Below are 25,031 nucleotides of genomic sequence, written 5' to 3'. Positions count from 1 at the left end.
AATATCAGACCTGAATCACTGCATTTCCTTATAAATGCAAACACCAAACACACAGACTTTGTCAGAAAGTGATAAAACTGCCAACAAGGAAATGAAATATGTACATTTTATTTCATTTGTGAGTCAGCAGCCTAATAAACTAAGTGGGAAGAAGGACATGATGCAATTTAAATTGACGTGCTTCTATGTCTTGCTATTGTTTATTGTGCAAATGGGGCTGAGTCCTCCAAGGATGCACAAGGCTCAGGGGAGTTTTAGAGAAGGGAAAAGAGCATATCGGTTCACTAGTGACTTACACTTTGCATGAAGTAAAAATTTCTATGGAATCTTTACAGACTCTAATGATATGGTGAAAATGTTAGCTATAATGTCAGCCTTGATTTTTTCTAAGCTCCCTATAACCATGTTCTTTTATTGTGATTAATTATTTTTAAGACAGTTACTTTTATGTATATGCATTTTGCAAATAAAACCATTTTTTCTGTGCCTGAAAATAAGTCTCCTCTTTCGGGGCCTTTCCAGTTGTGTAAAAGGGACAGTCTTTTCATAGTACCTTTAAGTACTCCTGGGGAAGTTTACAAGAAAGAGCTCAGGCAAATCAAAAATCGATTCCATGTGTGGTCTTATATCATCATTATTAGGATGCTGTCCTTGAATTCCTGATCTTGAATGTTAAATGTGCCAATACCATATTTTCAGGCTTTTCTAGTTAACTCTTTATGTGTCAGATATCTGCTTTCTGACTGATGTAGAAGTCCCTTAAAATTTTGTTAAACATCTCATACTACCCACTCCAATGAAGAAGAAGAAGGTAGGAAGGCAAGGAGGGAGGGAGGAAGAGGGGGGCAAGGCAGGCGGTCTCCATCATGCCTAGGTCCAGAAGCAGAGCAAAGGCCCTCCCTACCTCCCAAGATATCTGCTCTAACCATGGAAGAAGACAAGAAGAAACAGGCATAGCCCTATCATGCTGAGACCTAGAAACAGATGAAGGGCCCTCTGTCCCAACTGCTACTGCCCTGGTTGCTGAGAGAGCAAGGATGAGACAGGCACAGTTCTCTCGTGGCTAGGTCCAGAAGCAAGTGGAAAAACTCTTCCCTGAATTCCCAACTTTCACTGCCCTGGAGAGAAGAAGGCAGTCTTTTCTAGAATGAAACCTCCACACTACGATGCCCCCTTTCCTTTTATGTCATGTCTTAATTAGGCACAATCTTTTATTCTTTTACTTGTAAAGCTCAATGTACAGTGATGCTGTGAGATATATATATATATATATATATATACACACACACACACACATATACATACGCGCGCACACTGTGTGTGTGTGTGTGTGTGTGAATGACACTGATTAACATATAATAAATATGACTGGACAATTGTACCTATTTACCATCATCATCTCAATCTGTCTATCTATTGTTCTCAAGATTTGTTTCAGGCTTGCAGAGTCCCTCTCCTATACTTTTCATCTTGGAAAAGGTTAACAATCAAATAGAGGATATATAGATAAGGATATATAGAGAGTTGATGATGATGATGATGATGATGATAGTAATCAGGTAAAATTATCCAGTCATTTATTTCATGTTAATCAGTGTCTTTGGTTACATGTGTCCCATACTTCAGGATCTCAAGGCATGTGGAAATACCCTTGGCTTCTTAATTATTTTACAGAAAAAATCAAGCTGCTGTTGGAGGAACTCTGGATGTGTATCAGTGGCTCCACAGGAAAAGATCAAATCAGTGAAAATGATTGCATCCTAGGTGAGTCCATTGCATTGCAGTTCAAGAGCTCATTGGAAATGACAATTTTTTAAAAAAAAATCTGTTGCTCTTTTCAAAACCAATAAATTTTGAAAGTCTTTCTTTTCCTTTCCGCAATAGGTGGTTTGCGTAGTAATTCAAGAACCCTTGGAAAAACAAGTACGTACTTTTTTTGGATGACATTGAAGCCAGTATTTCAAATTTGCAATGTTAAATTGTGAGAGTAACAGAATATGCCTTTTATGAAAAGCATATCACATCTGTTTAAGAGGGGTGGTTATATTTTGCCTCTAAGCTGTTAGAAAACTTAACATGGCCTCTTCTTTTCTTTTGGGATCTCATAAGGAATAGTTGAGATCCTGGTTTCATTTAGATACACACTGTTCTCTAAATTTGTCTCTGGCTTACAAAATTCCTCCCGATTCTTTTCATCTCAGAAATGGTTAACAGTAAAATGGAGTAGCTTTCATTACTTTGATTGTGGGATTTCTTGATATTTAGAGATTTGGTGCTGGGACAGGGAAATTACTTTCAAGTGAGTAATAATGTGACATTTCCAGCTCCTACCAATGAGAGAATGAGGAGTGGGAGGCATGCTCCTGATCATTCTCAGAAAATAATTGGATTTCAGCAATCCCTGTTCTCTGTTGTCTAATAGAGCTCCTCAAACTAGAATAAATTGTTTTCTTATCTTTAACCTCCAAGAAATATTTAAAACACAGTTAAATCTTCCTTTTTTATAGAAATGATGCCGAATCCCCCAAAAATGAAGAAACCTCAAGGAGAAATGAAATCTGATGGTTCTTTCTCTGAACCCTGTGCAGTGGAAATGACTTTGTCTTCATTGCATATAAAATCGGATACAAAGACTACTAAGTACAGTGAGTCAGTACAAATCAAGCCCATGGAAACTACAGAAGTTTGCAACAGCACTTTTTGTGAAGACAGATTGCTAGAAGACATTTCTCAGACAGATTTATCAACAGCTAACATGAATCTTCTCAGCAATAACTCAGAAGAACACGATGAAAGTCTACGAGATGTTTTGAAGTGGGCTAGGCCCCTTCCTCCTCTACTATCTCCCATACAGGTTTCACCTTCCACTACTCCAGTAAGTAGTAGTAATAACAATAATGAATTGGTGGATGGGTCTTTAGATAGATAGATAGATAGATAGATAGATAGATAGATAGATAGATAGATAGATAGATAGATATTAGAGCAATAAATTTCAAAAAGACTGCTGCAGCTTGGAAACAGTTTAAAGTTGCAGATGACATGAAATATACTTTGTTTTCTATGGTGAGCATTGATTTACTGTTGTTGCTGATAAACAAGCATTGCAGTATTTTATATCATTTCAGAAACTGAAAGAGAACTGTTATTCTTAGTTGATAAAATGTATATCCCTGGGCAATGGTGCTCTGTCACACTATCTTTGTCAATCCAGAAAATCTATTGTCTGCCACTGGGCTCTCTAAAGTCCAGAGTTAAGGAATTTGTTTTTATCTGAAATACTCTGCACATCTTCAATCTGTAGGAATGTTTTAGAGATATATAAGCCTATGCATTTGGGGAGAAAGAGGGGGTGAAGAAGGGAAAATTATTTCCTATATGTACTAGAACTGATCAGATAAGTTTTTTTGTATGCAGAATGAACACTTACAAAGGATTTTAACTTGTTTAAACATCAGCTCCCTCCTGCCTTATCAGAAGATACTCCTAAAACATCCTCTGTCTTTCTTTGGAGTTGCTGAGACAAATTGTCCCTGTGGGTTATCAGGAAACCTGCTGGTTCAGAATGTAACCTAATAGTGAGAGGCATCACACTTGTTGAAAAATATGTATTTACAGGCAGTCCCCTTGTTACAAACAAAATAGGTTCTGTAGGTTTTTTCTTAAGTTCAATCTTTATGTAAGTCAAAAAAGGTACATTTTGTAAGTATAATTCCAGCAAAAATACATTTTTTCTTTGTTTTGGGTGGCATAGGGGAAGGTTAACATCCCTGTAGCATTTGTTTTGCTGCTCTGTGCCCCTGTCAGGACACTTCACCTCACTTTATGTCCCTGTGACACTTGGGTTTTAGAAATTTTGGCTTGTTGTGGAAACAAGGATTGGTGATAAAGCTTCAGTGAAGACACTGTTTTCCCATGATAACTCTTCCAGGAGTGAATTTTCCCTCGTAGGGAAAGATTTCCTTTCACTTCCTGTTGCCTCATCCACATTTGTAACTAGAACTTGTTTGTAAGTCACATGTTTGTAACTTGAGAACTGCCTGTACATACTCCCAGTTGGGAACATAATACAAATTTTCACTGTTGATTTTTAAACTGTCAATGACTTGTGCCAAATCTTAGCTTTCTGCATGAGTTGTTTCTATGTACCCAACATGTCCTCAGAGGGATTTTGCATTAATGTGTGATGTTAAGGATAGTAGGAATTTCTTAGAGGTAGCTTCTTCAGTCCTTTTTAATGAGATTTTAAAAACCTGACTTTTAAGACTGTTCATATTGAGTGTTCAACTAGGAATTTGGGAAAAGTGGAATAAATATTAAATCATCTATTTTGATCTTTATTTACATTTATTGTTAACTTCCGTGGTTCCCTGTATCATGGGGGGAAGGTGGCATAAAAAAATTAATTTCATAAATGATATGCTGATGTAAAGTATGCTGAACTTTATTTCTAATAGCTTTTTTGTTAGTTGTCCTCCAGCAGTTTTAACATCGTATAATGGGATATAAATGATCAAAAATGTTTTAGAGACAGCTTTTGTAGTGTTAGGAAAGAGAGGCCCCTTTGCCAAAGGAAATTGTTTTATCCTTCCTCCACTTAATAAATTAAGAAGATCAAAACTACTACATATTTGAAAAATGAATGTGCTCAGATTTAGAGCTCAGTGATACTGCCTACCTATGAAGATGTTGCCCTCAAAGATAGCCCATATCCAGTGAAAATGTTTTGGATATCATTTATCATGGTCCTTCCCATAAGGCCATGTTAGATGTGCAGAACATCTAGAGAATGAGAGGTGATACAGAGTGGGTCTACACTGAACAACAGTGATTTCAAGCCAGTTCTTCACTAGCCCCAGCAGATGTCAGTGATTGAACCTATTATGTGATCTGCCATTGAGATATATCCCTTCTGTGTGTTCCATTAATTAACATTATTGATGCTATCATTAGATGAAAGTTTGGTTTTTGGAAGATCTTTCAGAATTTACTAAATTACTGCGATTTTTTGAAATGTATCTTTTGCAATTTTTGTGTTGTTTACAGTTTTATTGATTGCTCGTTACTTTAGATATTTTCTTACAAAGGTTACTGTACACAAATAAATAAATCATCCCAGAAAGCTTTTTCCATGTTGTGCCGCAATAGAGAGGAACATGCTACATGAATTTGAAAAGGTCACAGCCCAATTATGATATTTACCACTGTAGACCCAAGTTCTGGTTTCAGTGTATAGCTGTTTGAAAATGCCTTTAGTAGACCATTCTCTTTTTGCTAAAGTACCAAACAAGGTAATTTGTAGACTTATTTGTGTAAGTGTTTGTATTATCATCATAACCAATTCTTCTGACTTGCCTCTTTCAGGATATCTTATTTGGAGACATAACAGATTCCAGTGATGATGAAATGGATGACAATGCACAGATACTTGAAAATATCATTGAAAACTATGGACAGGATGGACTAATACCTGAAAGCAGGCATGAAAAACATTCTGCACAATCCTGGAGCACACACAGTTCTTTCAGCATCAACAGTGCAAATAGCGATCCTCAAGAATCACCGAAAAGATTGAGCAATATAAGAAGTGAAGAATTAATATTGTGTTCCGACCCTTTGAAAGCAAAAGCAAAATACCTTAATGAGAAAGATGCCAAATCCAAGGATGAAGAGAAGTATTCTGACTTGATGGAAGTACACACAGCCACTGAAATAGCAGTGCAAAAAATGTCTGTGAACAGCACTGTGCATACATTTGTAGAATCTAGTGACTCCATGGACAATGAAAAGAAGGGGTTGCTAACTGCAACAATAGAAGATTTTAGGCCTCAGTCTCCCAAAATAAGTGATCAGCATAACATAAAAGAGTCCATTTTTGTTGTTGAAAGCATATCAGGAATTCCAGAAAAATGTAAGATTGATGTGAGTAAAGGAGCAATGTCAGAAGTCTTTAAGGACACCCAGCCAATATCTAATTCAGTAGAAGTGAGATCTTTTGGTGAAAGGACCACTGAATGTTTAGCAGTGGGTGAGCAAAATACAGCAACTGAAGGACTTGGCATATGCAGAAGTAGTGAGCTCTTATTGGAACAGAAGAGGGATATCAGCAACTGTAAGTTCCTTTCTGAAACAGAGCATCCTATTGAGCAAGAGATTGCTGCTGTACCATTTATGCATTCAGTTGAAAAAAAGGTTGATGTTTCAATTAAATCACAATGCCTGGAAGAAAACTGCAGTAAAGAAAAACACTACAAACAAAATGAAACTCAGGAGAACACGGAACATGAAGTGATGCACGTAGGTTTTTCAAGTTCCCATTTAAATACTACAGAGATAGCTGAAGGGTCCAAAAAATCATTATTTCTAATAGATGAAGCAGTCAAGACTGAGGGTGAATGCAGGATTACCTTTTCTGTTTCTACTAAAAAAGATGATAATCAGGTGGAAATAGCTAATAGCATGGTTGAGGAATGCAAATCAATGGACATTAAAAAGGAAGACTGTCTCCAGTTACATCAGTTAATTGACCAAAAATATAATTGTAAAACATCAAAAGAGCAACCAGATTATAAAAGTAACTGTATATTACCAGTTCAAGCACCTATTATCAAAGATTGTTTGTTGCCGTGTAAAGATCCTGTTGCAACCAATACTCTAGTCTTTCAAATAGAGAGTGTCCCTAAAAGTACTTCAAAACAGGGTCAATTTGAGGGCGGAGATACAGACTCTCAATGGAAGTCCAAAATGCGAAGTGTTTCAAATGACCTTCCCACTGTGAAGGCTTCAATGGAGGGTGACCATCTGGCATCAAAAGGGCTTGAGAAGGAAGATGGCGAATCACTAAATACCATAGAAATGGAGACAATGCAGTCTGTTATGGCACAGGGGAATGCTTTTGAAATTGCGTCTAACAGAATAGTGGAGACCAGTTTAATATCTGGAAATCAGCAATATGAGATAAACAACACCTCTCACGAAATGTCAAATTGGAATAGCAAGAGCACTTTGTGTCATCAAAATGATGAAAAAAATGATGTGTGTTCTATAACAAAGGAGATGTTATTGAAGCAGAACAAGAATCAAGATCCAGCTCAGTCTATGCAAGATGCGCCACAGACTAACAATGAAGATATTGAAACAGTTTTGCCTGCCACAGTGATGGCTGATTCTCAGTCTGCTGCTGAGCACACGGATGTCAGTTCTTCCAATCTGGAGGTTTTCATCAGGGATGGCCCAAGCTCTAATGCTGCTACAAACGCACTGTCTTCTTCCCCTGTGAGCATTAACCCTTCCACTCCTGTCAGACAAGACACTACTCATTTTGATCAGAATATTGCAGAATGTTGGAAGAATGAAGAGGAATATGCTGCTGCTTCTGAGGAAAAGGAACATGAGTCCCTCGATTGTTGCAGCCCTTCTAACAATAAAGATGAAGAGTCTCTCAGTAAACCACAGGCACTGATTACTTTGAAAGGCTCTTGCAGTAGAGAAAACTACAAAGCACTAACTCCTGGGACTTCTAATCTAAATAGCTTTCACACAAGAGATGTGCTTCTAGCAAACAAATCAGTTCTAAGTGATGAGAAACCTCTTATTCCTGATAAAAAGTTGATGGAAGCATCAGAAAACACTGCTTTAGAACATACGCAAGATGATACTACAGATAAAGAAACAGATAAAATGTTGAGTCATAAAAGTTCTGAAGGAGTGGGCACAATTAAGGTGTCAGAACATATTGTTATGGTTATGAATTCATCTGTTTCAGTTGCATCATCAGCAGAGAAATATTTCCCTTTGAGAAAGGTGCAGTTCAGAAGAACATCCACAGTGCCTCTGGCGAAAATAGAGACTGTCAGAAATAGCCAGGCAGGTACAGCCTCTAATACGATTCTTTCGGTGGATGGTCAACATGAAGTTGCACCTCAAAAAGAGAATCAGGTTCCAGGAGATGGCACTGATTCTTGTGCTAATGAAGCAGTGCAAAGGACATGGGACCATTCGTATTCAGTGGGAATGCTGTGCAGTAATGAAAATGCCCCATTAAAACTGAAAGCCACAATCTCAAAAGAGAAGTCAGAAGGGAGGCTAGAAGAAGAAAGTATTTCAATAATTACTCCATTGCAGAGCCAAAGGATAATCACTAACAGAAAAACTGACCCCGGGAAGCCATCTGTTAGTGATTTAGAGATTAAAAGTAATATAATTACATCAGATAACAAATGCAGTGATACTAGTTTGGAAACTTCCATAACTCAGTTACATTTTAGTAAAGGAAAGTCAAATGCTGAGCAATGTAGCACAAACTTGGAGCAAAACCATTTAACATCCCACCATGTTGATGACAGTAGTAATATATCCCATAACAAAGAATGCCACGTACAGAATAATGGAAAAACCTCTGTTCTGAAGAATGGAGCAGAGCAGATACATATACCATCAGACGCTATCAATGTTGCTGAAGTTAAAGGTGATGATAACAGGCTCTTTCAGAAGAAGAGGAAAAGCCGGCACTCCCTAACTGAAACCATTGTACCCAGTGCAGATACTTCAACACCTACAAGGCATTATCCAAAAACTCTAACAAAAATCATGCAAGAAATGGGCCCACCATTACCTCCATTGCTAGGCCCTCTGATGGCTACGCCGCCAAGAACTGTTCGGCCCCTTTCCCCAAGAATTCCATTGTCTCGCCAGTCCTCCTTGACATCCTCATTGGATGGACTTACTTCTCCTTCACATCAGACTCCAATTCCTGCAGTTCAATTATCGCCAGTGTCAGATACCCTGAAGTGCAACTCTCCTGCCCCACTGACCACGCCATCTCCATGTGAAATGCCAGTAGGTCAGAGGATTCTGTCTTCTCCTCTTCAGTTTTGTGCCACCACCCCCAAACATGCCCTTCCTGTGCCAGGCCGGTTTCCACCATCTGCAGCTGGTGTTGCTGCTCCACCTGTGCTTCAGGAGAACTCAGTGAAAATTTTGGACAGTATGTATCCAGAGCTATCTGCTAGAGCACGAACTCTCAGCATTCTGAAAGGTATTCAGCTTAGTAAGTCATCTTCTGTAGATGGCAAGAATATCCCACAGCCTATCAATCAAATCAGTGGGTTTAAAGCAATTTCTTCCACATCCACTGCTTTTGTTAAAGCAGGGACTAAATTCACATCTGACCCAGAACAGCCATTCTGCAAAATAGGTGAGACTTTTAAACGTACACTGTCACCTGCAGTTGTGCCAAAGGATGCCAAAAGGCTAAAACTGGATAACAAGTCATCAAATTTGGAGCTTGAGAAAAAACAGCTTTCAGATAGAGTTTCAGATGCTAATGCTGGGTGTCATACCAATAAAACTGACTATTCAGGCTGTGGAGATGGTATTCAGTCAACTGGTGGCTGTGATTCAGAATTTATTTTGGCAGTGGAGAAAATAAATGAAACTGATAGTAGGTCTGTGACTATAGCATTGGAGAAAATTTCTGAAGCCTGTTTTGACCTGCTGCCTGTTATTCGTAGCCATGTTTTTGTGGGCAATACCTCGAGGGTTCCAGTTATGAGAGATGAAGAGAAAGAAGTTGTCCATGAGCTTTGTGTCACAAAGAAGGTCAGTTTGGCTGTGTTTCAGTATTTATTATTTGTTAAAAACTATGCATAGAAATGTTAAACTTTCTGGAATAATACTTAAGATCATCGTGAGCTTAGATGAGACATTCAGTTTCCCTTCCGCTGTATAAATATGCAAGGTTGCAACATGCAATTCATGCACTGGCATGTAATTAATTTTAGACAAATTACTGTTGATTTTTTTACTATTGATTTTTAATTCACTTCCAATTAATGACATGTAACTGGGCCAGGGAAAATGATTTTCAATTTTTCATAGATAGTAATCAGGGGCATTTCCATGTTGTTTGTAACACAGTGTTCTTAATCTCTGACCTTTTTCTAAATTTATTGTAATTTTCTTGCCCCTTCCATCTTATCTAGATCCTTTGAACCCCATCACAAGAGGAAGACAGAGTATAAATTAAATACACAAACAAAACTAAATCTGGGTACCAGATCTTTTGTATAAATAGATACAGCATAGGGGAAAATGTGCTCATAGTTGTATGTCTACAACTGGCTACTCCATAAAATGAAACAGTGAGCCATTGCTGGTGTTTGGTTGAAGGACCTGCCATGAATAACAAAATCCATGTATGCTCAACTTTTGTTATATACAGTGGCATAGCAACATTGTGTCACTTATATAGAATGTCAAAATCAAATTTTGACTCCTGTTTTTTTGTTTAAAAATATTTTCAAGCCGTGAATGGTAGAATCCATGGATGCAGAATCTGTGGGTACTGAAGACTGACTGTTTAGAACTTGTGACATTGATGCCACCATTAGCATTTCAATTAGAAGTGATCAGGTTTCACCTTTTCCCCAATCCTCTGTTCAATTCATAAAAGTGTATAGTTGTTTCTGGAATGTTAGGGGTGGCAAATTCTGTCAGTACAGTGTGCCTCACACTCCTTTGCATAGGTCCTTGGAGCCATGCAGATCTTCACTAATAAGAAGTCATGTGAGTGAATCAATTCCACTCACTGGAACTTTCTTTCCTCCAACATAATGTAAGAAGAGCCTTGTCTAAATTTTGAAATCAACTGGTTTAAGATGGTATTCAGAATTGTTGGTGATCGCTACCCTTTTTAAGTGACTATGATACAGTTCATATAGTGCAGGGGTTGAACAACTGACTTTCCTGATGTTTGGGTGTTGTAACTCTCATCATTCTGACTAAGGCAGGTGAAGTTGTAGGCCAATTGTCTTATGTTGAGTGATATGTTGGCCATTCAATTCTTTCATTTCTAATAAGCAGAGTCTACCCAAGGTGCCAGACAAAGTTCTTGAACCTTATCCCCGCATTGCCTATTCTCTCCATTGTGCTGTAGCCATCCTCAGTAGAGATTGCATCATGTTTTGAATGATATAGGCCAGCAGGTAACGTGGAGGTCACTGAGGCCCTTTCTTGGAGAGGACCTCAGGTAGGTTCATGGGGTTTCCTCCTACAATAGTTTTGAATGGCTGAGTTTTATTCATTTGAGCATTTGTATTCTTGTATCGTCCATGATGTTTCCTTTTCATTTGCTTTATGGAGTTTAGTTTCTCATGCAATGTATTTTAAAGCCTTGCAACATGGTGATTTCAGTGCACTTTTAGGAAACCTGATGTGCCCTTTTCAAAATATTAGTCATAACTTGTGCTTTGAGAGAGCAATTCTTCTGTTATCTGCGTTTTTATAAATAGTTAGCTCTGAAGACCAGAAGAACTTCTCTCATAGGGTGTATACAACTCAATTGCATTAAAATATATGTCATTTGTTGAAACATCTTCTACAACAAATACTTTTCTGCCTATTACAGAAATTAGCTGAGCCAGCATTGCAGGCTATCTTAAATAAGCTAAAGCATGAAAAGATGTCCTTGAACCACAATTGTATGCAGGCCCTCTGCAGGGTGTATGTTGGGATTTGCCGACAGCTGGGAGATCTTGAAAGAGCACGCCTGTTTTGCTACAGCCTTCTTAAGGAAGGTATGGTATGTTTTAAGTCCTTTTATGGTTGAAAGTGTTTTACAATGTGCTCCGACTGAGTCTTTCATGTATATGCACTGCTGCACTTTAAAGTCTATTGATTAGGGCTGTCAGACAACTGAAGAGTTCCCAGCCTTGCCTTAAGCATTTCAGGCCAGAGCAGCATTGCAGTACTGTATTTTAGGAGTAGCACATGTGCCTTGCTATTCTGACAGAAAAATTCCAGGGTTCATAGGAATGGCTAATAGAGTAAGGGTGAGGGTTGTGTTCTTTTTTGGATAGAGCTTCTACAGAATACGGATCTCATATAGGAGATGCTCGACTCATTTCCAACTTATGACAACCCTAAAGCTAAGTGTTTTCTAGGCCAGATTTGTTCAGAGGAGGATTACCATGGCTTTTCTCTGAAGCTCAGAAAGTGTGACTAGCCCAAGGGCTCCCAGTGGATTCAAAGCCTAGTCTCCAGAGTAGTATTCTAGTGCTCACATCACAGGGTACCTGATTCAAATTTAGGGGTTATCTTGGTTGTGGAGAAGTTGCTCATACATCTTTTCTATTGCAGTGATCCATTGTCTAGATGCTGCTAAGGAACTATCCATAATCACATGGGTTAGTCCCCTGCATCAGAAGCAGGAGGGTAGAGGGTTGGGTTTTTTTTTTCAGTTATGTCTATTGACTTTTCTCTCTCTCCTTCAGTTGTTTCTATTCTGTCTTGGCAACTTGACATGTTTTGGTATCTCTCGGTTCACTCCAAAGTTCTATTGGTGATCTGTTAATACAGTCTCCGTATTCCTTTTTGTTCAGATTTTCTGCTTCTAATAATAATTTCTTTCCTCCCTCTTTCAATTCACATCATTTAAAAAAAAACCCTAAAATCACATTCTTTAATTTTGCTGTAAAATTAGAATTTTACAATTTCCCTAGATTCATAAATGGAAATATTATAGTTTGACACATAGAATATTCTTACTATGATTACCATACATTAATCATACAAGCATATTATTATTATTATTATTATTATTATTATTATTATTATTATTATTATTATTTATAAGATACGATTTTAGGTAGTATAAAACAATTAATAAATTACTAATCAGGTTAATTTGTTTGTAAAGTGATGGATTATTAAAAATCAGTTAGACAATAATTGTGTTATAGTACTCCTAAAGAAAGGCATGGCACATCTAAACCTGAACTAGGAGCACTTTTTATGGGGTGAAAACACGCTGGAATATTTTGATATCCAGCTTGTACTTTGCATAAGTATCTAGCTGTGAAGAGTTTTTGTATCTCTTTTGCATATTCATTACTTCAATCTATATTTTTCCATGCCAGGTTTTCCCAAATCTGATAGGCTTATTTTGTTTATTGCAAACGTGTGGACAGATGTATTCTCCTCTGAAGGAGTAATCAGCAAAGCAATCCAGTCAGTAGCCAGACAGCGTGCAAGAGGGAACGTGCGCAAATGCTTGAGTTTCTATCTGAACTGGGAAGAGGTATGAGAAAAATCATATTTTGTATGTAGTTATAACCATCAGTTTTGGATTATATCATCTTGTAGAAGAGTAGAATCATTTTGTTTTCAATTAACTAAAGGATGAGAAAAACCGCTGAACATATTTACTGGAGTATTTCTTAATCAAATGCTGCTTTCTTTGCATCAGGTGTGAAGAAGGAGACTTTCTCCCCTAAATTTGACCTACAAATTTCACATTTCAGGAACAACTACATAGATGCTTCTGGGCCTGAAATGAAACAAAGCAGGTCATATCACCAGCACACAAATAAAACAGATCCTGGAATCACATATTTCTTCCATCATAATTATTTGTTGCAAGAGTTTATGGTAGTTAAAGTTAGTATCGTGCTGTTACTGTTTTTTCTTAATATGAAAAATGAATTAATATAATTTGTTGTATGTTTGAGTTGTAATCTGGCTGAATGTGCTTCAAACACTAATGGGTTGCCAAGTATGATTTAAACTAGGTCTCTACATTTTAATGTTGTTTATTTATTTAGAGTGCACCAGTGGATATTGGTGTGATGGTCTCCAGCTTGCTTTTGGCAATACAGTTATGCCCACAAATGGAATTTCAGTTTAGTGAAGAATATGGAGAGGACCTGAAAGAGAGTACATGGGAATATGTGTTTGCTATCGTTCTGCTGTGTTCACATCAAAAGTGGCGTTGGACCCATGACAATATCATCAGGTATTATTTATATATATCAGTGAGTCTTCTCATTCCAATCCAGCATTTCCAGCATGGTCAGTATAGATGTATTGCATGTTTGAAAATGTTATGTTGTTTTCAAGCTGCACTCAATGCAAACATTTCATAATTCTGAAAGGTACAGTAGAAAGCTGCAGGAAAAAACTGTAAATGTTGGAGGATATCAATGTTAGTTATTAGTAGCATGAGGGGAAGAGCCACCTAAGAGGAGGTTTGATGAATGTCTGCCACATGCACATCTTATTTTTATGCTTGCATTTCCATATTTATTACTAAGATGGATTAAATTCAATTACAGTGATATCTTGAGTTAAGAGTTTAATTCCTTCTGTGACTGAGCTCTTAAATCAAATCATTCTTATCTCAAAGTGAATTTTCCCTTTGAAATGTTATTAATCCATTCTTGTTACGTGTTTTTAAATAAGAAAATGTATTTTATAAATAACAAATAATGTATAGATGCACATTTATATGGAACAAGAAAACAAGAAAAATCAACTTTAAAATGGTAGAAGCACAAAGTTGTGGCAAGGAAGCACAAAGTGAAGAGGCAGAAGCATCATTTTGTTCATACTTTACTCATTCCAGCCTCCCTCCCTCTCATGCTCTTTTGCCCTCTCTGTCTTCATGAAGCCAAATGCACCAGGAATAAAAACCACACAAAATCAACTAACCGAAAGTTCCTTAAAGCAGACAAGAGCAAAGTAGATAGCAATCTCCCAAAGTGGACAAGAGCACAAAGCACAGAGGCTGCTCCCTTGAAGACCTAAAGCCCTGTACTCTTGCGCTAGTGCTCCCTCTGGCACTAGCTCTTTACTCAAAATGCTTTTCTTATGTCAAAGCAAAACCCAGGCTCAGCAATGCCTCTTAATTCAAAATGCTCTTAAGTTAGGATGCTCTTAAGTCAAGATCCCACTATATTAAAATATTAAAGTTGAAATTACTATCTAGATCAGCAACATCATTTAAATTGCTTGTTTATATTTAAATAAAATGCTGATTTTCTTTTTTGAATCTCACCTAAAAATAACAGTTAAAATGGTGGTGGTGGTGATGATGATTATTATTATTAACTTTATTCCTATCCCACCTTTCTCCCCATGGTGACTTAAGGCGGCTTACAGTAACATAACACAACCCAATACATTTAAAAACATGGCAAATACACACATTTAAAACAATTAAATATTTGTGTCACAAATACAAATATAATACTGTTAAGATACAATTATAACATGCGAACAATTATAATTATATTTAAAACTAAATATCCTCCCCAAATCCTACAACCTCCCCAGCAGCATGCCCCTCATCCTCCCCCAAATGCCTGATGGCAAAAAATGTCTTAACTTGCTTGTGGAAGGCAAGCAGGGATGGAGCTAGCTAAACAGATACTGTATATACTCTTGTATAAATCTAGATATTGTAGTCAAAAGAATTGCCCCAAAAACTTGGGATTAATTTATCAATGGGGCAATGTAAGTACTGTACCTTAACTCCTGTTAGTAAAAGAACTATTTGTAGTAGAGTGGTGAAACGTGAAAACTTGGTTTATCCTAGATAGAAGAGCCAAAACAAGCATCAACCCCCTGCACTCTGCCATTTCTGGCCTTTTTGAATGCCTGGTGGGAAATTGGTGATAGTAACCAGGGGTAGCTAGCCTCTTTCTATGTAATGACCCTCAACTAATCTTATGTCAAAATTAAAATTCATCATTTTGGGCCCTTGACATACATAAGGTCATCTTATATACATATGGTTCTTACAATCCCTTAAACATTGATGAATATCTGTATCACATGTATACATGTCAAATTGCATACATTACAGCAAGAATAAATTACAAAAACCATAGTCTTGTTTTAGACTGTGGTTAAAATTGACAGCACTCTTGGAAAATTGAAAAGTTTTAAGGATGGGACAAATGTATCTACTGCTGCAACTAAACTCTATTAATATATTTATTTAATGGCCCATGATGCTGCATTGGGAGACAGGGCTCCATCATTATTGCGATGTCTCCCAATGCTATTCCCCAAAGCGTACCTGTAAAGGCAAGCAACCTCTCCAGCAGAAGGATTTCCAAGGTGGTGGAAGATCAAATTACTGAGCAATGACTAGTCCTAGAGGGAGACGTGATGCAACAACTCCATAATGATCCCTCCCACTGCTTTATACATCATTCCTCACCACCAAGAATGTGCTGAAGGTGTTATCGCTTAGCACCCCAGTCTCCAGCCCCTTGGAAATCCTTCTGTTCGAGAGGTTTGTAGCCTTCAAAGCTAGCTTTTTAAGGAACACTTTCAGATGTGTCATGTGGCCCACAAGCTGTCTTCCTTATTATATGGGTCTGCATAGTTTTTCTTGGGTAACATACTAGGGAACTACACTGGTGTTCTGTTCAAGTCACTATTGCAGTTCCCTTTCATCTTCACTGCTCTTAATAAAGGGATTCATTATACTGGCCAACACACATATTGGTGCCTGAAATGTCCAACCTGTTTCTGGGTGTGTTTGACCTGCTGATTCAAAAGATGGCAGTTTCCCTCTATTGGTTCTCGTTTTTGAGATTGCACAACATCCGCCATTTACCATTTGCCATCTTCTTGCCCATAGAAAATCATGATAGTCATATCCAAGATGTGGTCTATCCAATGCAATTTTCTAGATCATTGCCCCAAATAATGCCAGGAACAGACCTAAAAATCAAGACATCAAAAAAAAATTGTTAGGCTGTTGTTTGGGTTTTGTTCTTTAAGAGAAATATGTAAATAAACAAATGTCCCTGATACATCGATAGCAAACCACTTGGGATTAAAGGATTAGAAGAGATTCTTCCTTTATTATGATGAGAGACGTATAAAGCAAGTCTTACTCTTCTAATTAAACTTGTTTGTTCTGGCCCACAAACTTCTATTTTCAGTTGGAATATGATATGGCTGCCATCATACCATACTCGTTTTAAATAAGGACTTACTGTCCACTTTCTTCCACAGCAAAGAACTCTGGCCTATCATGGACAAGTGGATAAAGAATAGAAAGGGCACTGGGAGTGCTTCCTCTCCTTCTGACATAATTGTAGCCACAGTATTCAGGCTCATTGGTGAGTATTTAGTAATTTTCTTTGCCTATTTATTAGGAATAGGATATCTACCAGTTAGTTGACCTGTTGGCATGAACAGGAAAAGTTACTAGATTGAAGAGATACTGCTTTTAGGCTGAGTCTATGAAGAATAACTGGGTAGAATAGTTCTCCTCCCAGAAAGTACAGGTAGTACTGTTGAATACATAATCTCTACATTACCCAGGCAAGACAGAATGGCAATTCATTCTTCTATAGCAATTAAGGCAATTCCCATAGATTTTAAAACCACAACAATAAGAGAGAGACAGAAGTGAAACAACATATCAGGCTGTGTTGCCCTCCAGCAAATCACACAGCGACAAAAATTCTTATTTCTGGGACAGAGAGTTAAACAGGAATAATAGAATGTGTTTAATAATGTTTAATGTTTTATTAGAGGAGGGTCAACTTTGATGGTTTATGCTGTTTTTTATCGAGGGCATTGAATTGTTGCTAACACTGTGAACCGCCCTGAATCTCCTTCGGGGTTGAGAAGGATGGTATATAAATACTGGAAATAAATAAATATCATAAAGACGAGATCCCAAGGGCCATCCAGTCTAACCATCTGCCATTCAGGAAAAGCACATTAAAGCACCCCCAGCAGATGGCCATCCAATCTGCTTAAAAGCCACACCACACTCTGAAGCAGGAAATTCCACTGTTGAACAGCTCTTATGGCCAAGAACATTCTTCCTAATGTTCAGATTCATTTCCTGTCATTTGAACCCATTGCTCCAAGTCCTAGTTTCCAGGGCAGCAGAAAACAAGGCTGCTTCCTCTTCTTTATGACAACCTTTCAAATACTTAAACATGGTGATCATGTCTCCTCTCAACCTTCTCATCTGCAGGCTAGATCTTTTGCCTGATCCAGTATGGTTATGCCTACATTCATCCCTTTTAACAAGTAGATGGTAGAGAAGGGCTTCTGCTTAACTTGCCTCTGACATCTATTTTTTTGGGGAAGGAAGTATTTATTCTTTGTGTGAAAGAACACTTGAGGACATGATCTGCCAGAACTGCAGTATGAAATAGTACTGTTGGAACTCAACCACATCCTGACACAAGTTTGTAGTTCTCATTGAGGACTTAGAGAGGCCAAAGATTTAGCTGGCAGGGAATAGTCCTTAACCCATTGGCCTCTCTGCCTGCCTGACTTCATTTCTCTCCTCCTATTCCCTTGCTTGTTAGACTGATACTTCTTCGGGACATGCCCCTTTCTATACAAAGTGTCAGAGCACATGACAAGACTCAGTCCTTTATTTTGTTCTTAAGCTGTGAGTGTGGAGAGAGAGAGATAAGATGTCTGCTGGGAAGTTAGTTTGATAGCTAGGTCCTATTAACTTTCCTATCTAGATAGGTAGTTCTTTGAATAAAGTCTGCTATATCTTTTTAAGCTTGACTCTGCTCCCAAGTTGCGTAAAGTCAATCAGTCTGCTGCTGGCACTAGAAGCTTCTGATCTGCTGAACTGCTGCTGCTGCTATTGTAGTTGTTCTACATTTTAAAATGTTTTTTTTTCCCTTTTTGGAAATTACCCGCCAACACATCCTGCTCAGAAACAGCCTAATGCAGTGAAAACCAAGCTATAACCCTTACCTCTTTCTGCCCACAGGTCATCTTGGCCAAATAGGTTTGAAAGAAGGTTTTTATTCTGCTGTGGAAAATATCAGTTCTGTTATTGGAGTCTTTCTTCAGCATTCCAAAGAAAAAGGTAATATTCTATTGCTTTGTTATTATAATAGGGTAAAAAATGATAAAATGTTCTGCAGGGCAGTGAAGCTGCCACCAGTATGATTTCATGCAAACCAGCTTCTGTGCGAGTAGACATGAAAGATGAGTTTGGCCTGGAACCAAACCTGTTAGACGTGTGCTCCAGGGGGCTAGAATAAATTACGGCATTCAGCCAACCATGGAAATATCCTAAATGTCCTTGATCAAGGGCACTGGTGACTGTTTTCTTTACAACCTTTGCAGATGTGGCTTGGGGTGTCCAGTTGGCGGCAGCATATGCACTCTGTGACCTCGGTCCTAGTAATCCATCTAAAATCCTGGAGGCCATATGCACCTGGGAAGCTATGAACACCAACAGCCTTCCCGCCGCTGTTGCAAATGCCGTCGCAGAACTCCGCCGCCTGTCAATGAGCGCAGGGAGAACAGAGGAATCTCATCAACGTAACACAACCACATGAGAAGAAGGCAAAGCAGTGCCTTCTGAAAGAAAGGAGTTTGAAACAGAAATGTCACAAAAAGAAGCAGGACGAACTTCTCTTCCGAAAGGGCAGCATGGAGCATTGGTTCGAGTAGAATTATCATGAAATCAGCTTTGTTCAATGTCGTCTGGAAGCCTTTGTATTGCAGCCGAAACAATCAGCATTTGAGTTGCAGCTGTTTTTGCTCTAAGAGACAATACATTGTCTCAGTGATCAAGTGCTGGCTCTAAATCAGAAAAAATGTTCTCCTTTATGCAGATAGAAGTGTCTACTTGAAACTGGTATTCTAGGATGTGGATGTCTAGTTCCTGATATTTTTAGTCTTCTTACTTTTGCCAAATGCTTTCAAACTCAGTTTCCACTGCAAACAAATTTGAAGTGTACCATTTTAACAACGTTCCTTTGCCTGACTATCCATTAACAACTGAAACATACTAATTTATTTCGGAGAGCTAAAGACTGCTCATGGTGTATACTCGGATCCCTCACTAAGTAGGTTTTATAGGCTTATGATTTTTTTCAGAATTTTATAAACCTTTTTAACAGAGACAGAAGCAGGGCCAAAGAAATACATGCTTACTATGGAAAATGATTCTGGTCTGAAACATCTTTCAGCTTTTTTAAAGATTAGCATGACTCATGTGTCATGATGGAAAATACAAAATCATTTCAATTGCATCCTATTGATTTCAGTCATTTAATGGAAGAATAATCTGATTACTATCAGATCTCTTTCCTACATTTTGGTGGGGTGGGAGATATGGGGCAACTGGGGACATATCTGTGGTCCCTCAAGCCCCCGTGTTTGTATTTTTTTTTAATAAACAAAGTATCTTTTTTCAATAACCAGAAGTGATCTTCTGATCATTCCTATAGCATGTGTCTTGAGGGTGGAAGACACCAAAGCTGGATCTACAGTATAAGGAAGATTTGAGAAGCTTTCTCTGTGAGAATGTTTGTATACAATAATATTTGTATAATGTGTTTCACATTTAATGTTGTTCCACTTGGGGAATTTAATTATTTGTATATAGAAATTGGTGTAAAAAGAGAAAAAAAATATTTTGCATTGTTTTAAAATCCCAATGTAGCTTCACTTATTTCAAAATTTTGTACACACATTTATATATATATATATATATATATATATATATATATATATATATGTTTTTTATTATAAATACTGTATTTAATAGCTGTATATTTCATCAGCTAGCTGATGCTAATGCCGCACAGTCAAATGTTATTAAAATTATTTCTGAGATTATTTGTTCTCAAAATTTTCTTTCACATAATATGCATAGTTATAGAATGATAGAGTCAGAAGAGACCACAAGGGTGATCCAGTCCAACCTCTGCCACAACCTCTGCTTAACAACCTCCAGAGAAAGAGACTCCACCACCCTCTGGCAGTGTATTTCACCATCAAACAGCTTACTGAATATTTATAGGTATTTGTTCAGTAGTGTTTTAATCTGAGATTTAGACTTTAATAACAAAAGAGGATGGTCTCTGCCAGGCAGAGCCATGGTGCCAAGAACATGAAATGTAAGACATCATACATCTGGCATGCTTCTTAAAATGACTTTTGTAATATCGTCCTGAATAAACCACTTTCAAGGGAATGGAGAGGTTGGATCAGTGGAAGATGAATGTTTAACAATAATAAAATTAATGTGTTTGTCTAATGCAAGTACTTAGTTAATACTTAGTAGCCACATATGGGCTATTGTCATTTAGCCTCTTATTTATATTCTAAGCAGGTACAACTCTTTGCTTGTTGACATCAGGCTGTGCTATATATTTTTCCTACCAGCAGATGGAGCTTATGTAAAGCAATTATTTTTGTGAAATTGCAGGGGGAGAAATGAAGCTGCCTGGTCAGTCCATAGGGCCCTTTGAAATTCCTTGTGCAACAAGAAAAAAAAATCACTGCGATGAAAACAAAATCACAATCTAAATATCACCACCAAGGAAACCCAACTAAGAACATTAGGAGCTCCAAAGAATGGGATGGGATAGTCAGGTTTTTTAGGCAGTGACAGCTCTGCCACATTTTGTGTACGATGACAAATGCAACTGGGTCTGTACCAAAAATAAGTGAAATATACAATTGAAGTTTAGAAAACATGAAGTGGGAGAGCTGAAAGGTAACCCAGTTGTATAGAAAACTAGTTGAGCTGAGTCATACTTTTCCGACACAACTGGAATCTCATTAAATGAATTGGAGAAAACAAATCAACATATACGTACATCCCATTGATTCAATGTAGCTCAGGTTAACCATAGAATCAAACTGTAAATGTCCTATGCTTACATGTGTTCACAAGATTTCTCATTACATATGTGTTTCAAGAAACGTGCAGATACCCAGATCTGTAGGTCCCACCATAGATCAGAGATGATCTTGTTGATGCAATAGAGTACATTCTGCCTGTACAGAAGCCTTCTAGGAAAGTACAGTGTAATTGACTCACTGTGATTGATGACTTGACCACTAAGTATGCAAAGCACAATAATCACATAACACCAGTTCCTAGCACATTTGGGCCTCTAGGGCCTTAATTGTGGTATCCCATGGATGCCTAACTCTGCTCCTAGCACATGTTCCCCTCCTAACCCCTGCCTGGCAACTGTCCACAGGTTTTTCTTTACCAGTTACAACAGTGGGAAGTAGTGACGTACATGAGGATATTTGAGAAATAAAACAGGTGGAGAAAACATTCTCCAATTCCTCCAGGACTGCAAAGCGGAGTTCAGGTGCAAGAGCACGAGTGAATTGTACACTCTTTCAGTTGCTGGTCCTCGGAAATTGAGATGTGGCCTAGTTGCCTATGTGAAGAGAGCAGCTCCAGCTTATTTCAGTCCACCCACCTAGTATTTCACTCTCAAGGGCAGGGGTCCCCAAACTAAGGCCCGGGGGCCGGATGCGGACCTCCAAGGTCATTTACCTGGCCCCCGCCCTCAGTTTTATAATATTTTTATATCATTTTAAATAATATAATATATTGTATATACATATAATATTGATAATAATATTATGTTATACAGTATAGTACTAATAATACCATATAATAATATTAATTAAATGATATATATTACATACAATATTACAGTATAGTGGTATAGTTCAATATAGTAATATATAATGCTAATATTGTGCTGTGCTAATAATATAATATATTGTATGTACATACAGCTGCTCTGAGTCCCCTTCGAGGTGAGAAGGGCGGGATATAAATGTAATAAATAAATGTAGTAAATGAATAAATAAATAATTTTAGACTTAGGCTCGCCCAAAGTCTGAAATGAGTTGAAGGCACACAACAACAACAATTAACTTGACTATCTCATTGACCAGAAGCAGGCCCACACTTCCCATTGAAATCCTGATAGGTTTATGTTGGTTACAATTGTTCTCCTTTTTAAATATTGTATTGTTCTTTCATTGTTGTTGTTGTTTTGCACTACAAATAAGACATGTGCTGTTATGGTTGAGCCTTCTGGCTCCGATACTAGGAGATGAGGTCGTAAGACTCCTCGAGAGTCAGACTCTTTTGAGGAGCGCGAAAGGAAACGGCTCCGGGACTTTGCAGAACCAACAGACGAAGACTCCTTTGAGGGTTTTACCGAGGGAATGGAGGAAGAGATGGTTAGCTCAGAGGAGGATGACATGGAATGGACTTGTGTGAGGGAGGATTTGGGTGTCACTGGCAATGATAGCATGGGAGGCGACTGGCGGGTTGCAGGATCGGACCCGTGGACGGGCTGGAGGGATGGAACGGGATCCACAGCTGGGGATGCTGTGGGGCGTAGTCAAAGGTGTTTTAGTTCTGATGAGGATGATGGTGAGGAGGCACCTGGAATTAGGATAGCAGCTGACAGCGATGAGGAGTTATGAACTGGCATAAAATGGGGTCTAGAATCAATGGCTAATTGCGTTGGGCAAGGTAATCTGGACGAACGCTTGGGCTCTTGTTGGGGAACTTCCTGAAGACGGGTGTGATTCGTTTGCTGGATACGTAAGTTACCAAGGACACGGCATAGACGGCGGGAGGAACTGTGTGGGCTTTTTCTGTGCAACTTGTGTTTAATCTTGATAGCTTGGACCTCCGTCATCTTTTTGACGGACATTATTTGCCAACTCTGGATTGACGCTGGACTGACTGACTGACTACGACTCTGGACTATCCCTTCTGTGGCTATCGGTGGAACTTGTGGAACTTTAGACGTCTGCGCTTGGCTTTCGACCTTGGACCGGATTGGGACCCTGCTGACCGTCGTTACCCTGATTGATGTGCCTGGACCTGGTTTTCGCCCGTTGCACGGAGGAGCAACAGCCCGAGTTACTTCTGTAGCTCTTGAGTAGCAGAGGGGAATCTGCTGCTGGGTTTTGTGTTCATTTTGACCTTTTGTTAACCAGTTTTTGTTTGTTTAATTGCCAGGCTGAAGTAAGCACCTTTGATTTAACCCGGATTAAACTTCTGTTTAATCCGGTTTATTCTTTTGAACTGTTTAAACTCAAACGAAGCTATTTTTGTTACTTTTCATACTGAAGACAAGTGTTTGCCTAGTCTTTTGTTTCCTACGGGCAATTTTTAGTTCTGTAACCTCAATAAACTGTGTTATATTCTATTTGGAGGCGTTCTGTCTTTGACATGTTCAGTGTGCACAGGAATTTGTTCCTTTTTTTTCTCCAAATGTTAATTCGGCCCCTCCACAGTCTGAAGGATTGTGGACTGGCCCTCTGCTTTAAAAGTTTGAGGACCCCTGCTCAAGGGGAATGATTGTGCTTCTGGGTTGTTGTATGTTTTCTGGGCTGTATGGCCATGTTTCATAAGTATTCTCTCCTGACATTTCGCCCACATCTTATGGCAGGCATCCTCGGAGGTTGTGAGGTATTGGTGCTTCTGATTTTAGACGACAAGAGAGCGTGAACCATTGTTGTATTTCAGTAATACCCACATAATTACTGGTTGCTTCATTTCCTGTCTAATCTCGATCTATGCCATCAGATGGTTGATCATCATCAGAAATCTATACCCTCCAACTGTCTCAATGGAGCAGGAACATTGCCAATTAATCATCAATAGTCCTACTTTTTCAGATGCTTTTAAGATGTCATAGTTTCTCTCTTCTCCAGCTATCTTTCCCCTTTGCCCACAGCTTACTTCAATTGCTACAAACTGATTTCAAAGTGCAAAAGTAATTTGTACTAATTTGCCATATTTCATTGCATATTAGTTGTCCCTTTATTTGATTAAAAAAGGGTGTGATAAAAACTGTCTTTGATTCTCTGGTTTCTGTTTATTTAAAAATAAACTGCTACACAGCAAAGGAGGAGGGATGGTCCAGCCTCAAACAAACAGCTCTGTTTCTGTTCCTTCGCTTGTTTTATTAAACTGCCTTCCCTCAGAGGAAAGAGGAGGAAAGACTCCCACTCTCTTCGTTCTTTCTCTGAAAGCAAGGCAGTTTACAAAATCAGAAATTGAAGTCTTTGGAGAAAGGAGGGAAGATCGGAGTACCAGAGATCTCAGGTTTTTTAAATTGCCTTGCCTCGAAGAAAGGGGGAAACCGCAGATGACACGCAACTCTACTACTCTTTTCCACCTAAATCTAAGGACGCTCCCTGGATCCTGGACCAGCATCTATGATGGACTGGATGAGGGCTAACAAGCTGAAGCTTAATCTAGACAAGACAGAGGTCTTTCTGGTCAATTGCGAGGCCAATCGGGGTATAGGGTGGCAACCTGTGCTCGACGGGGTTACCCGCCCTCTGAGGAAACAGGTCCACAGTCTGAGGGTCCTCCTGAACTCAGCGCTGATACTTGAAGCTCAGGTGTCGGCAGTGGCTGGGAGGGCTTTCGAACAGTTAAACTTCAC

The 25,031-nt window shown here is 38.5% G+C and overlaps 1 protein-coding gene and 1 long non-coding RNA gene across 2 annotated transcripts in view; both read left to right on the top strand.

Annotated features, from left to right (window-relative positions):
• The window catches only part of ice1 (interactor of little elongation complex ELL subunit 1), a 38,715-nt gene extending 18,300 nt beyond the window's left edge, over positions 1-20,415 (top strand). Inside the window, exons 11-20 of the mRNA XM_062980807.1 lie at positions 1,675-1,764; positions 1,885-1,923; positions 2,508-2,875; positions 5,365-9,600; positions 11,408-11,576; positions 12,918-13,078; positions 13,602-13,792; positions 16,810-16,916; positions 18,551-18,649; positions 18,913-20,415. Coding sequence (XP_062836877.1) covers positions 1,675-1,764; positions 1,885-1,923; positions 2,508-2,875; positions 5,365-9,600; positions 11,408-11,576; positions 12,918-13,078; positions 13,602-13,792; positions 16,810-16,916; positions 18,551-18,649; positions 18,913-19,127 — 5,675 coding nt within the window. The 3' untranslated portion in view covers positions 19,128-20,415. The remainder of the gene's footprint in view (positions 1-1,674; positions 1,765-1,884; positions 1,924-2,507; positions 2,876-5,364; positions 9,601-11,407; positions 11,577-12,917; positions 13,079-13,601; positions 13,793-16,809; positions 16,917-18,550; positions 18,650-18,912) is intronic.
• The window catches only part of LOC134299017 (uncharacterized), a 252,780-nt gene extending 228,345 nt beyond the window's left edge, over positions 1-24,435 (top strand). The window contains exon 2 of the long non-coding RNA XR_010006179.1: positions 24,047-24,435. This is a non-coding gene — a long non-coding RNA (uncharacterized LOC134299017). The remainder of the gene's footprint in view (positions 1-24,046) is intronic.
• Positions 24,436-25,031: the final 596 nt, after the last annotated feature.

The sequence above is a fragment of the Anolis carolinensis genome, chromosome 4, assembly GCF_035594765.1.
Source record: "Anolis carolinensis isolate JA03-04 chromosome 4, rAnoCar3.1.pri, whole genome shotgun sequence".
In the NCBI taxonomy this organism is placed as follows: domain Eukaryota; kingdom Metazoa; phylum Chordata; class Lepidosauria; order Squamata; family Dactyloidae; genus Anolis; species Anolis carolinensis.
Note: the sequence above shows the minus strand (reverse complement) of the source record. Positions and strands in the feature narration are given on the sequence as shown.